Genomic DNA, 13,894 nt, shown 5'->3' on the forward strand with positions numbered 1-13,894 from the left:
CAATTAAGGTTTTAAAAAAATTAAATCTGCACAAAAAAACATGGGAGCGAAGGGAAGTTGTACCCTTTAAAGTGGCTAGTTTTGAGCACTTCGATTTGGAACAACACTTCGATATAGCGGCCATTATTGTTCTCACTTCAAAGTGCCCTTCGGAGACAGATTTGTCTTGTTTGGAACACAGTATTTATGTATTAGTTTATCAAGCAAAAGTGATTCTATGCTCACAGTTGGCTCTACTGTCTTCAAATAGTTTCCTGTCTTTTTGACGCCCTCTAGTGGTTAAGACAAATAATAAACTGGAAAATAAAGCTACAGTATAACACAACAGAGCATATGACAGTGATATTTAGGAAAATAGCCGTTTTAAGCATATTGCTTTATTTTCACAAGATTATGATTACAGTATTACAGTCCTTTTGCACCTCATCCCTTAAATCCTTAGCGCTTAAAAAAAATTAATATGGTACAAGCAAATATTTATCAAACTTCTGTACAGCGTCTCAGTTTACTTGAGTGTGCTAATTATATTTTCACTTTTTAGAGTATAATTTCTAATCTATAAGTAGGCTAATTTTCATGCACAGTTTGTTTGTCCTTTGGCACTAATAGCAAGACATTCTATAATGAAATAATAAAAATGACTATTTATGTTTAGTCAATATACAGTTTCTAGCAGAAAGTGCTCAAGTCTTACTGTACATGTTGCGATATTGTGACTTAATTTCGCGAGCATCTACTCGGCACCACACTCTGTCCTAAATTGTATCTGTCATTTTGTTCTGTTCTGAATAACCTTGGTCAAAATAACATTTTGTTCTGTTCTTAATCGCTCTCCTTTCTCTCTTTCTTTTATTGCCTGCAGGATGTTTGTAATTAATCAGATTCCTGATAGTAACTTGCTGTTGGTGGTGATTCAGGCCGACTGTGACTGTTCTCGGCAGTACGCACCCATCACCATGGAGCCCAAAGAGGTCAAATATATCCTTAAAACCCCAGCTAAATCAGGCTCCACAGACCACACACTGAGGAGATGAATCACAGCTTTGAATTAAATCAGTTTAGTCACTTAAAGGTGCAGTACATTTACTTCATTATAAATGTTTTACACAATTTACTGGGTGCGCCTTTTATACATTTAAAGAAGCAACCCATAATGTAACTTAAAGTATGTTATATTTCAAAATATATATTTGTGAACTGAATCGAACTATAAAGCTATGGTTTGTTGGTTATTATTGTGTTTTCTTCATTTTTCTTAACCACTGAGCACACAATGCCTCAGTGAAATGTGACCGCATGAGATCTCAGAAGATACGAAGAAGGCCTGAGTCTTGTCACGCTTACCACCCTCAAGTAAACACACACATACTAGATGGCTTCAAACATGCATTGCAGCAATGCCCTTTGATTACCATCTGTCTGCATAGTGGCTGGTACATATTTTGTGTCTCTGGTCTGTTTTAGGAAAACGCTAAGGACTGTGGTGGGGCCGCTGCAATCAGCTTGTCCATCATGCTGTTCCTAGCCTGTTTATCAGTCTCTGCGCTCATCCGTCGATGACAGAGGACCTGTTAAACTCCCAAGGGAATCACCTATAGTGCACACGCTCAACTCAGCATGTTTTTATTAGCAATAATATGAGTTGACTAGGCTAGAGAACATTATTTTTCTACAGTGCAAGGTCTTCAACATCAGTTATATGAAGCATTACTCATTACATTTTAAAGTTTGTGAATTTTTTTTAACAGTTCTGGGCTTTGTGTCTTTGGTCTCTGAACCATCTGCAAAAACGAGGTTGAAAAATCAGTGTTATCAATGAGAATGGATGGAAATGAGACCTAGACAAGGATGCACAGCGGCTTAGCTTCACTGAACTGTGACATTACAGAGGAGAATTTATGGCCGGTAGCTGTATGTGACTGTATCTCTAATATAAAGCAGAAGAAAAGTGCAGTCTATTGGTGTGTGTGTAAATGAGAGAATGAAAAACAGGAACAGTTAGCATGGCTTTTCGCATGCTTCTCTTAACACTGGAGGTGATCTATGGACTAAAAAAATGACCATTATGACATGAGAACGAGGGAATTTGAAGATGTCTTGTATTTAAACCTTTCATTTTAGTTGTCTGTCCTGCAACTTGCACAAAAACTATTTTTTAACTATTATTATAACTATGCATTATTAATACAACAGATTATAAATCTCTGTCAGAATAAATTACAAAAATGTGTCATGTTTACTTTCTTATATTAAATATCTTGTCATTTGTGTGTTCGCTCAGGTATTATTATGTGGTTATTTTTTTCAAATGCTAATGTTAATGACACTGTGAATATTGCATTACAGGAATCCCATGTCTTGCTGTACACCTAAAACTTAATTTTGAAATGCTTTTGAGTTAAAAGGTGAACATCAGTGATCTATGCTGAAATAAAGAAAGAACCAAGTATTTTCTGGTGAAGTATTTTCTTATGTTTAATATTGAGGTACTAAATCTCATTTGAATATACTGTATATATATATATATATATATATATATATATGTGTGTGTGTGTGTGTGTGTGTATAATATAAAATATATAAATGTTTTTGAAAGAAGTCTGCATTTCTGCATTTATTTGATCAAAAATACAGAAAATCTAATATGACATTATCAGAATTAAAAAAAAATTATCTATTTAAATATATTTCAATGTAATTTGTTCTTGTGATGCAAAGCAGAATTTTCAGTAGTCTTACTCCAGTCTTCAGTGTTTTTTTTATAAAAAATTATAATATGCTGATTTGATGGGAAATTATTATCATTTATTATTGGTGCTCAATTATCAAAAATGCTTCTTATTATGACAGTGTTGAAAAAAGTTTTTGCTGCATAATATTTATTAATAAATTGTGATTTTTTAAGGATTTTTAAATAATTTAATTTCTTAAAATAATTGTTTACCATATAATAATGACATTTTTTAAAGTATTATTTGTGTTCTATTTTAATATATTTAAAATATTTGACTTTTCAGCAGTCACTACAACAGTCTTTAGTGTCACATGATCCTTTAGAAATCATTCTAATATTTTGATTTGGTGGTCAATTATTGGTATTGGTGCTCATTGCTACTTAATATTTTGTGGAAATCGTGACTTTTTAGGACACGTCAAAAAAAACTGCATTTTAATTACATTATTATTATGTCTGGGGAAAAAAAACGATATTTAAATAATAGATAAATAGAAATACACTAAATGACTAAAAGGGTGGGACAATTTATAAGTTAAACAGCTTTGCTTGGTCTGAGGGGGTTAATAAATGGGCTATTTTGTCAATGTATATTATTCTCATTTATTCTATTGTAGTATGATTCTTTCTTGCCAACTTTTATTTTGGCAAAATATCATGGTCTGTCAGGGGGACTCTTGATTTGTCAGAGAGCGCGCGTGTGGGGAGGTGGATCAGATTCAGCGCAGCGCTCAACAAACATCAGCCTCAACAGAGCCACTCTGATCCGCCTGCTCAACTGACGGCCATTCACTTGGCTTTATTTCATCCTTAGTTTGATCCTCGGCTGTCCGGCAAACTGTCTAATCTGGAGGAGGACGGGGAGGTGAGAATTTAGGTGGAAATATGATGGTGGAAATAAATCACAGTGGTGCTATTGTAAATCACCAGCTTTATGCAGGCTCTCGCGCATTATATACGATACAGAAGCAGATGTCTGACGACTAAACAAACAATCACTAACGTTATATCGGTTTGTTATATATCACCTGTCCATCACGATGTTGTGCGTTTCTGATAAGCGTGGCTGATTTCGGTCTTCAGTGAATATGACCGTGTCGCTGTGATATGTGTGGGGTGTCCAGGTTAATGCATCTGTTTTTATAAACCTGTCAAACTGCATGTCACGTCCGCAAGGTCACGCACGCAGACGCGAGGCCGAGCGCGCTCAAATCAAGTTCAGACCTCAGCAGGTGCAGGAGCCTTCCCAGTCCAGAGCGGGTAGCCTACGTTATTCAAACAAACAATGCTTAGACATTAACAATGCTAATTAAGAAACATGGCTGCTGTTATAGTGAAAATTGCGCGGCTGCGAGTCGGCTTTTTGGCACAAAACTGCAAGTGTTTGCTATTCAGAGCACTCTTGCTTCCGTGATGTTGCTTTTAAGACATTTTCAAAAACAAGAAATTAATCTCGAGTAACTTACTTTTCTGGTAAAAAATTGGTCAATTAGTTGGTATAATTCTTCTCTGCCAACGAAAATGATATAGAAGAAGCCAAACCGTCAAGTTTTGCGTGTATACAAACAGCAACGCACAGAGTAAACACCGGCCTGGAATTCCGTAATTTATATGAATGGAACGGAGCGACAGAATAGAATTCTTCATCCCACTCAAAGCGTTCTGAAATCACCACTTTCGAACTCTACTCTGTTCTTTTTTTTTTTTTTTTTTTTTCCTTACCAATTAGAGAAACCCACTCCTACCAGTTATTAATGAACTATTTGGCCGCTTTTTAAAATTTACGACAGTTATTTAAGTACCGTTTACATTATATTTTTACTTGTAGTTTATTTTTATTTTTATATATGTCTATATAGTTTTTTATTATCATTAATTTCAGTCTTTTAGTTGTTTTGGTTCATCAAAAGTGGAAAAAAACGTTCCCTTGGAAACTAGTTGAAATAATATTTATTTTATTTTCAATTAATGTTTATTTCATTTCAACTAACAGTATTTTTAGGGTTTTAGTTGTAGTTACCTGTAATAACCCTGATTTACTAAAAGTTAAATTGATAAATATTATAATTATACTGAATTATTTTGATATATTTGTATTGTTGCCGGTCACTGATGATGCTGTGTTGATGATTATTATTAATAATTACATTGATGTTATCTAAAAATAATAGAATTTGCAATAAATACTGATTAATAATGATAATTAATTATTGCTTTAATTATTAAGATATTTCATATACACATGTAGGTATACCACAAAACCAGTCTTAAGTGTAAATTTTTCGAAAATTGAGATTTATACATCATCTGAAAGCTGAATAAATAAGCTTCCGTTGATGTATGGTTTGTTAGGATCAGACAATATTTGGCTGAGATGCAACTATTTGAAAATCTGGAATCTGAGGGTGCAAAAAAAAAAAAACATTGAGAAAATCACCTTTAAAGTTCTCCAAATTAAGTTCTTGGCAATGCATATTACTAATCAAAAATTATGTTTTGATATATTTACGGTAAGAAATTTACAAAATATCTTCATGGAACACGATCTTTACTTAATATCCTAATGATTTTTGGCATAAAAGAAAAATGTATAATTTTGACCCATATAATGTATTTTTGGCTATTGCTACAAATATACCCCAGCGACTTAAGACTGGTTTTGTGGTCCAGGGTCACATATGATTTGTTTGGTAGTAAAGCTTTTTGACAGAGTTGCATTCATTTGTATTCAGCAAGCTCTGCTTTGCAAATGATTTTCCTGTTCCAGACTAGCATGGCCATGACGGGAGGCATGGCAGCGCCACTCCCAATGAGCAACCATACACGTGAGAGAGTGACGGTGGCCAAACTCACGCTGGAGCACTTCTACAGCACCCTGCTCACCCAGCACGAGGAGCGGGAGATGAGGTGACCCACTACACCTGTTTTCCCTAACTGCATCACTCAACTGTATCATTTCAGTCAAGTATTATTTGATTAGAATAAAGCTGATTTGTTGTGACTGGTCATGATGCAGCGGTTCCCTCTGTTTTAGGCAGAAGAAGCTGGAGAAGGTGATGGATGAGGAGGGTTTACCCGATGAAGAGGTGAGAAGATATACTGACCCTAGAGCTATTGATTCTGGAGTTATATAATGACAGCCTGAGTTAATAATCACAGATATGTCAACAAAAAAAACAGTTTTGCTTATCTGCGTAGTGGTTTGAATAGGACTCAGACTGTGTGCTTTGTGCTTAGTACTCTGCTTTGAGTACGCCAGTGATGCTTAATGTACGCCCAAAATAGTACTGTTACATTTGATTCAAAATATTTTCCTGAGTAGTTTGCATTTTTGTTGTAGAAGAGTATGAGGCGCTCTCTACATGCTCGTAAGGAGACCGAGTTTCTGCGGCTCAAGAGGACCCGCCTTGGTCTCGATGACTTTGAGTCCCTCAAAGTGATCGGGAGAGGAGCATTTGGCGAGGTATGTCTATAGATGTCTACCGTTTTACCAGCTGAAATGAAAGCTCATAAATGATCGTTATGAAATAACACCTCCTCGTGGAGACTTGACTCACAATTGATTGCAATAGAGTTTGACATTAACAACACAATACTCTAATAATAAACATAGACCTGTTTTATAGGGATTTGTCAGTATTCAATAAACTAAGTATGTTTATAATAGGATTAGGAAAATAGGATTGCCTTTTCCATGAAGTTGTCTAGTTATACAGGTCTCTGGGATCTGAAAAAGCCATTGTATGTAACAGTGATATGTTTGTATTATTTATGTACCATATATATATATATATATATATATATATATATATATATATATATATAAAATTTGAATTTAAGTTTTAATCATTTTTTTTATTTCTAAATATTTTTCATTTTAATATTGATTTTAGCCATTTTAGAACATTAACTTATTTCAATTAGTTTTCAAGGCAACATTACAATATTTTTTGTTTAAGTTTTCCATGTAATATTTATATTTTATTTTATTTCAGGGTTTTTTTTGTTTGTTGGTTTTTTTGTTTTTACATTTTTAGTTTTAGTCTGCAATAAAAACACTGGTTTGTACTCATCCTCAATGACTTTTCTTTGCTTTTTTTTGGAGGAACTGGAAGGATTTTGATGTCACTGCGAAGCAAATTTAACTTGCATTTCATTGAAAATCTTTTGGTTCTCCAAAAATCCTCATTTTGTGCTGCATTTAGGTCCGCCTGGTTCAGAAAAAGGACACGGGTCACATTTATGCCATGAAGATCCTCAGGAAAGCAGACATGTTAGAGAAAGAACAGGTATGGATTTTATTTAATTTAGCCATCTCAGATAGTCACCTGTCTGTCATACCAATCCACTGATAATATCTCTCCTCACCTGTATTCCTCCCTGGGGCAGGTGGCTCATATCCGGGCCGAGAGAGATATCCTGGTGGAGGCTGATGGCGCCTGGGTAGTGAAGATGTTCTACAGCTTTCAAGATAAACGCAATCTGTATCTCATCATGGAGTTTCTACCTGGAGGTGAAGACAGATGTATAAAATGTCACATGTTCTTTACTGATGTAGCAGTTAGGGATTTAGAACTGGGAAAGGCAGTCTACTCGTAGCAGCACTATGGAAACTCCTATTTTTAGAGCAGCTGCCCAGAGGCCGTAACTTGTGTGTGTGTGTGTGTCCAGGAGATATGATGACTCTGCTGATGAAGAAAGACACGCTTGCTGAAGAAGCTACGCAGTTCTATATTGCAGAGACTGTCCTGGCCATTGACTCCATTCACCAGCTGGGCTTCATTCACAGAGACATCAAACCTGACAACCTGCTGCTCGACTCACGGGTGGGAATTCACCTTGATTTCTTATTTACTCGCACACAAACAATATAACATGGTCACTGTGTTAAACGGAGATGAATGGGTTTGTGGAAGGCTATTGTACACTATGAAACTGAACACCTCATAACATACTGTCTTTGTTTTGTAGGGCCATGTCAAACTGTCTGACTTTGGCCTCTGCACAGGCTTGAAGAAGGCCCATCGGACTGAATTTTACAGGAACCTAACGCACAACCCTCCCAGTGACTTCTGTGAGCAACCCATGTACACAGATTACACAGCAACAATACACATCCAAATTGTTGTAAAACACAAATATTTACAAGGAGACAAAACAGCAAAAAGTCAAGATAGTTCTAATTTGAACTCCATTTTTGAAGAACCAGGATTTGAGAAAACCTTGTATTAAAGTGAGATTTTGTAAACCTGGTAAAGTCATGGAAATTAACAAAATCTTATAATTCCATGTGTATTTTTTAGTGCTGTCAAACGATTAATCGCATCCAAAATAAAGGTTTCTGTTTATATTATATATGTTCAGTGGTGTGAAAAAGTGTTGGCCCCCTTCCTGATTTTTTTATTTTTTTGCATGTTTGTCACACTTTAATGTTTCAGATCATCAAACAAATGTAAATATTAATCAAAGATAACACAAGTAAACACAACATGCAGTCTTTGAAGGAAGTTTTTTATGATGAAGGGAAAACAAAATCCAAACCCACATGGCCCTGTGTGAAAAAGTGCTTGCCCCCTAAACCTAATAACTGGTTGGGCCACCCTTAGCAGCAGCAACTGCAATCAAGCGTTTGCGATAACTTGCAATGAGTCTGTTACAGTGCTGTGGAGGAATTTTGGCCCACTCATCTTGGCAGAATTGTTGTAATTCAGCCACATTGGAGGGTTTTCGAGCATGAACCGCCTTTTTAAGGTCATGCCACAGCATCTCAATAGGATTCAGGTCAGGACTTTGACTAGGCCACTCCAAAGTCTTCATTTTGTTTTTCTTCAGCCATTCAGAGGTGGATTTGCTGGTGTGTTTTGGATCATTGTCCTGCTGCAGAATCCAAGTTCGCTTCAGCTTGAGGTCACGAACAGATGGCCGGACATTGTCCTTCAGGATTTTTTGGTAGACAGCTGAATTCATGGTTCCATTTATCACAGCAAGTCTTCCAGGTCCTGAAGCAGCAAAACAGCGCCAGACCATCACACTACCACCACCATATTTTACTGTTGCTATGATGTTCTTTTTCTGAAATGCTGTGTTACTTTTACGCCAGATGTAATGGGACACACACCTTCCAAAAAGTTCAACTGTTGTCTCGTCAGTCCACAGAGTATTTTCCCAAAAGTCTTGGGGATCATCAAGATGTTTTCTGGCAAAACTGAGACGAGCCTTTGTTCTTTTTGCTCAGCAGCGGTTTTCATCTTGGAACTCTGCCATGCAGGCCATTTTTGCCCTGTCTCTTTCTTATGGTGGAGTCATGAACACTGACTTTAACTGAGGCAAGTGAGGCCTGCAGTTCTTTAGATGTTGTTGTGGGGTCTTTTGTGACCTCTTGGACACTTTTTCACACAGGGCCATGTGGGTTTGGATTTTGTTTTCCCTTCATAAAAAAAAAAACCTTAATTTAAGAACTACATGTTGTTTACTTGTTATCTTTGATTAATATTTAAATTTGTTTGATCTGAAACATTAAAGTGTGACAAACATGCAAAAAAAAAAAAACAATCTGGCCAACACTTTTTCACACCACTGTATATAATGTATATATGTATATGCATATGTGTACTGTGTATATTTATTGTGTATATAAATGCACACACATGCATGTATATATCTCAGAATTTTTTTTTTTTATATATTAAATATATTTATTTATAATATAAATATGAAAATAAATAGACGTAAATATGTTCAAAATACATTCTGTATGTGTGTGTATTTATATATGCATAATAAATAGTCACAGAACACACACATATATTATGCAAACAAAAACTTTTATTTTGGGTTAATCACGATTAATCTTTGACAGCACTAGTATTTTTATAATGAATATAGATTTTTCTAGTTACGCCAAGTTTTAAAATATTTTATTAGGTAGAAATTGTGTGTAAATAGTATTTTTTTTTTAAATCCTTTTCCTTAATCCTTTTTCAAAATCCTTTTCCTTAATCCTTTTTCAGTAAATCACAAACAACTGGAAAAAACTCATACAGTAGTGTTTGAGAACATCCTAGTCCAACCTGAAAAACGTCTTGTTCAAAACTTCTGCAACTTTCTCACATTTATTTATATCTGTGTGCAGAACATTTTCCTTCCCAGTCATAATGACGAAATAGGATAGAAGAATTACCAATAAGGAAAAAAATGTGACAGTTCAGCAAGTCCTGTGCAGTTTTAGCTGTGTGTAACACCTACTGCTCTGCATATCCATATGAAGAATCACAGATATAGAAGTGATTGGCTGAAGATTAATTTCAGCATGGTCCCTGATAATTTCAGTCTGATTATGGTGGAAACCACTTCACTGATACTTTAAGTGGACCTGTAGGCAAAAATTAAATATATATAAAAGGTATGGACCTAATTAACCATATTTGCTCTGTTTCCACCTCCTTTAGCCTTTCAAAACATGAATTCAAAACGGAAAGCTGAAACATGGAAGAAGAACCGAAGACAGCTGGTAGGAGAGTGTTTCTTTGTTACAGGACAGAAATTTCCTGGTAGTATCAGTGATTCCATTCCTTTCATATACAGGCATATTCAACCGTCGGGACACCAGACTATATCGCCCCTGAGGTATTCATGCAGACGGGCTACAACAAGCTGTGTGACTGGTGGTCTCTTGGAGTGATAATGTACGAGATGTTGATAGGTTAGTAATTTCAGATACTAAACACTAAGTAAACGAGTCATATCAGTCCTTTCTTTCTGTAAAATCCTTTTACTGTAGCCTTTTCCTGTGCTAAAACAGGTGTTTGTTTTGTTTTCCTGTTCCAGGCTACCCACCCTTCTGTTCCGAGACGCCACAGGAAACTTACAGGAAGGTCATGAACTGGCGAGAAACGCTAATTTTCCCCCCTGAAGTCCCCATTTCAGAGAGAGCAAAGGACTTGATCCTTAGGTCAGAAATATTTCCATATATGTGACAAACTGTATAGAAGAAAGGAGTCTATTTACAATTCGAAAACAAAACACAACTTGGCTTTTGAGGTTTCAGTGATTGTTTCCCTCAAGTAAAGAGTGCCACCGCTTTCAAAAACTAGTTTTTCATTACTTGAGATCATTTGAAATTTGATCTGACCAAACTGTTTGACTATGTTTTCAGGTATTGTGCAGATGCAGAAAACAGGATTGGTTCAGGAAGTGTGGATGAAATCAAATCTCACCAGTTCTTTGAGTCTGTGGACTGGGAGCATATCAGGTACTTCTGCGCACACACTTTTCTGTGTTCCTTGCATCATCAGAACTGCAAAATCACTGTTGATAAACAGTACAAATAAAATGTTTATTTTGGCAACGTTAATGGAATCAAGCCTTTTGTGCGCATGATCATAGAGAACTTGATCATGAAATTGAACTGTTTACCTTCTCCCAGAGAGAGACCTGCTGCTATTTCCATTGACATCAAGAGCATCGATGATACGTCCAACTTTGATGACTTTCCAGAGTCAGACATTCTACAGCCAGGTACCGTAAACAACTAAAATTTACAGACATACTGTACATAAACAAAAACATACACACAGAAAGGATTTTGAATTTGCATCGAATTCGTACATCTCCCGGTCTTTTCACACCAATAATGATAAAAATAAGAATTAATAAACCACAATAACAAAACAAAATAACTATATTAGCATCCACACCACTGGACGATACCATGGTTTAGTTGCATTAAAGTCAGATACATTCTTATTTGCTGTCAACAATTTTATCGCTCATGCGATCATTCCTCTGTTGTTATTATCATTAAAGTTGTGGTGTGTACTTCGCTATTTTCTTTCAAATTAAATTAGAACGATTTTTAAAACTATTATATTATACTATATTACTGTTATTACTGTTTTCATCCTTTGTGTGAACGGGCCTTTAGACTGATTCGGTGTCCCACGTGGCCAAGTTCAGTTATTAAGTTTACTTAATCCATTTAAGTAATGGTTTCTTTCAGAAATTAGCTGTTTTCCAGTTTTTAGAAAAATGGATTAGGATATACAGGTAAAATAAGATACAAATAAAGTATTATTTAAATATATAAATATTATACATTACATGCTTATTCCTGTAAAATATACTGATTTATTAAGTAGTGAATGACTTATAATAAATTTTATAGACTAAAATGTATCCATACCTTTAGTGCTCAGGGATCAAGCACCTTGAAACCGTTCTCTTGATGTATGAAGTCTACCTGAGAAGAGGCCCATTATCTGTTGTCTATGAGCTTTAGACTCAATACAGACCATATAATGGATATAACACCTTTTTACATATGAACAAATGCAAGCTATAAATAACTATATATATTTCATGTCACTATTTGTTGTTCTGACTCTCCATCTCACCTCTCATTTCAGTGACAAATGTAACAGAACCAGACTTCAAGTCCAAGGACTGGGTTTTCCTAAACTACACCTACAAACGCTTTGAGGGATTGACACAGCGTGGCACCATCCCCACTTACATGAAGGCGGGCAAGGCGTGAAACTGGCACTGATGGTCTGGAAGAGAAGGATTAGATTGTAAATGACAATTCAAATGCAGATTTCTGCAGATGAAAAGCTTCTGCACTGCCGCTTTGAGAACAGGTCTACTGTGTAGCTCAGAGGAGTCGCTGGTGACGATAGAAAGGAAAATGGGAAGAAAAAAAAGCATAATAATTATATGGCCAAACATATGGAGAGACTCTCTTGTCCTGCTGCTTAGCTAAAAGGAGACACAAATGTTGTCCAAATGCTCTTCAACACTGGATCAAACAGGGTCACAGATTAAAAAAAGGGAAGCAGATACATCACTGAAGCCTTACTTTCAGAAAACGGAGGATGTTTTAACCTCAAACCTCTTAGTTTACTAAACTGCAATAAAGTTAATTTCTCTGTCATTTTTAAGCTTCTTTCTCCCAGGAAGTTGAGAATCTGTATAAACCCAAATGAAACATGTACACTGTTAGACACACTGTATGATATAGTTTGATGCTGAATATTTCCCACAAGTGTATTTTGTGTTTTTGTGTAGTTGTTTTAATGTATGATTGCAACCTACCTAGAAGAAACTTGAAGAGGAGTCGTTCTGGTTTCTGTTTATGTCAGTGAGCAGCCAGCCCTCCTCTACTTGTTCCTGTGCATTTCATCCACACAGTGATGTAGTTGATTCATTTTTATTTGATTGTGAGCGTTGTTGACCTATGCAACCATTTTTGTAGTTCTGCTGTAACACATGCAAGATGTAGCTTCAGTCAGTGGTTTTAAAGGGAAGATAAATAATGCTAAAAACTTGCCCTCCTTTATGTAATAATTCAGTTTTAGAAATCTACAGGGTTTAAAAGGATGAAAATAATCAGCTGAATTGCAATAACGTTTTACATATTGGCAAATTTAACTTAAGATGATCAAAGCTCTAACCAAATAACATCATCGTAATGGAGAACACAAATTGGTAAGTGAACTTCCAGTGTACGGCTGTTAAAGTTTTGGTGTTTTTGTTATGTGGAGTATGGGACATCACAGCCAGTAACGTTAAATACTTCTTACAAGCTGTCTCAGTTAGTTGAGGATATTTAGTGACTGGACACCTGCTGTTGTGCATGACTACAAGTACTGGCCAGGCTGAAAAGAGCAAATGCTGTAGCTTATGTGTAAAAGATTGGTGCTGGGGGTTTTTACTTAATTTATTCACTTTTGTTGCTTTGTTAAATGTTTACTTGGTGTAAAAATGTAAAAGCAGGAAATAAATGTTAAAAATAAGAAACGTTTTCACAGCTGTAATTGGCTGAGCACGGACCCAGTTTATACAAGTAAATTGGAAGTCAAGCACCCTCTCTATTGGTGGTTTTTATAACTACAATTTAACAAAGTACTGATCAGCACGTTAAAATTATGAATTTTTCAATAGTTTGCTCAATGCAACTTTTAAAACAAAAACGTCAGGCTCGTTGAAAACGTTTAACCAAGTGATTTATTTTAATAAATGTTAGATTTAATAAATAAATATCTGAATATACAATTTCAATTATAATATATAATAAATCCGATAAAAATATCATAGAGTAACACTTCATTCTGTAGATCAAAAGAGTGATTCTGATTGGCTCAGCTGTGTTTTGGATCCGCCTTC

General features: G+C 35.6%; 2 protein-coding genes across 3 annotated transcripts in view; both read left to right on the top strand.

Annotated features, from left to right (window-relative positions):
- The window catches only part of LOC306858664 (voltage-dependent calcium channel subunit alpha-2/delta-4-like), a gene marked incomplete at its 5' end in the record, with an annotated part of 39,781 nt that extends 37,333 nt beyond the window's left edge, over positions 1-2,448 (top strand). Inside the window, 3 exons of the mRNA XM_079399295.1 lie at positions 863-980; positions 1,273-1,353; positions 1,465-2,448. Of these exons, the coding sequence (XP_079255421.1) occupies positions 863-980; positions 1,273-1,353; positions 1,465-1,560 (295 nt within the window). The 3' untranslated portion in view covers positions 1,561-2,448. The remainder of the gene's footprint in view (positions 1-862; positions 981-1,272; positions 1,354-1,464) is intronic.
- A 970-nt stretch (positions 2,449-3,418) lies between these two features.
- On the top strand, positions 3,419-13,591 carry LOC306858436 (serine/threonine-protein kinase 38-like). Of its 2 annotated transcripts, none has more exons than XM_079398987.1 (14): positions 3,419-3,599; positions 5,502-5,641; positions 5,769-5,820; positions 6,075-6,197; positions 6,940-7,023; positions 7,124-7,247; positions 7,406-7,560; positions 7,706-7,808; positions 10,183-10,244; positions 10,319-10,436; positions 10,562-10,685; positions 10,890-10,985; positions 11,160-11,251; positions 12,139-13,591. In XM_079398987.1, the coding sequence occupies exons 2-14, from the start codon at positions 5,508-5,510 to the stop codon at positions 12,264-12,266; spliced, it is 1,395 nt and encodes a 464-aa protein (XP_079255113.1). In that variant the 5' UTR covers positions 3,419-3,599; positions 5,502-5,507; the 3' UTR covers positions 12,267-13,591. The 2 variants fall into 2 exon arrangements, with proteins under 2 accessions (XP_079255113.1, XP_079255114.1); XM_079398988.1 differs by lacking the exon at positions 3,419-3,599 and adding an exon at positions 3,928-3,994 and having other exon boundaries at positions 12,139-13,516.
- Positions 13,592-13,894: the final 303 nt, after the last annotated feature.

The sequence above is a fragment of the Barbus barbus genome (assembly GCF_936440315.1).
Source record: "Barbus barbus genome assembly, chromosome: 39".
In the NCBI taxonomy this organism is placed as follows: domain Eukaryota; kingdom Metazoa; phylum Chordata; class Actinopteri; order Cypriniformes; family Cyprinidae; genus Barbus; species Barbus barbus.

Excerpts from the sequence above, each read along its gene's own strand:
- LOC306858436 (XM_079398987.1), top strand. The coding sequence starts at position 5,508 with ATGGCCATGACGGGAGGCATGGCAGCGCCACTCCCAATGAGCAACCAT. Across the intron at positions 5,821-6,074 it reads AGGGTTTACCCGATGAAGAG|AAGAGTATGAGGCGCTCTCT; the intron begins GTGAGAAGATAT and ends TTTTTGTTGTAG. Across the intron at positions 7,809-10,182 it reads CAACCCTCCCAGTGACTTCT|CCTTTCAAAACATGAATTCA; the intron begins GTGAGCAACCCA and ends CACCTCCTTTAG.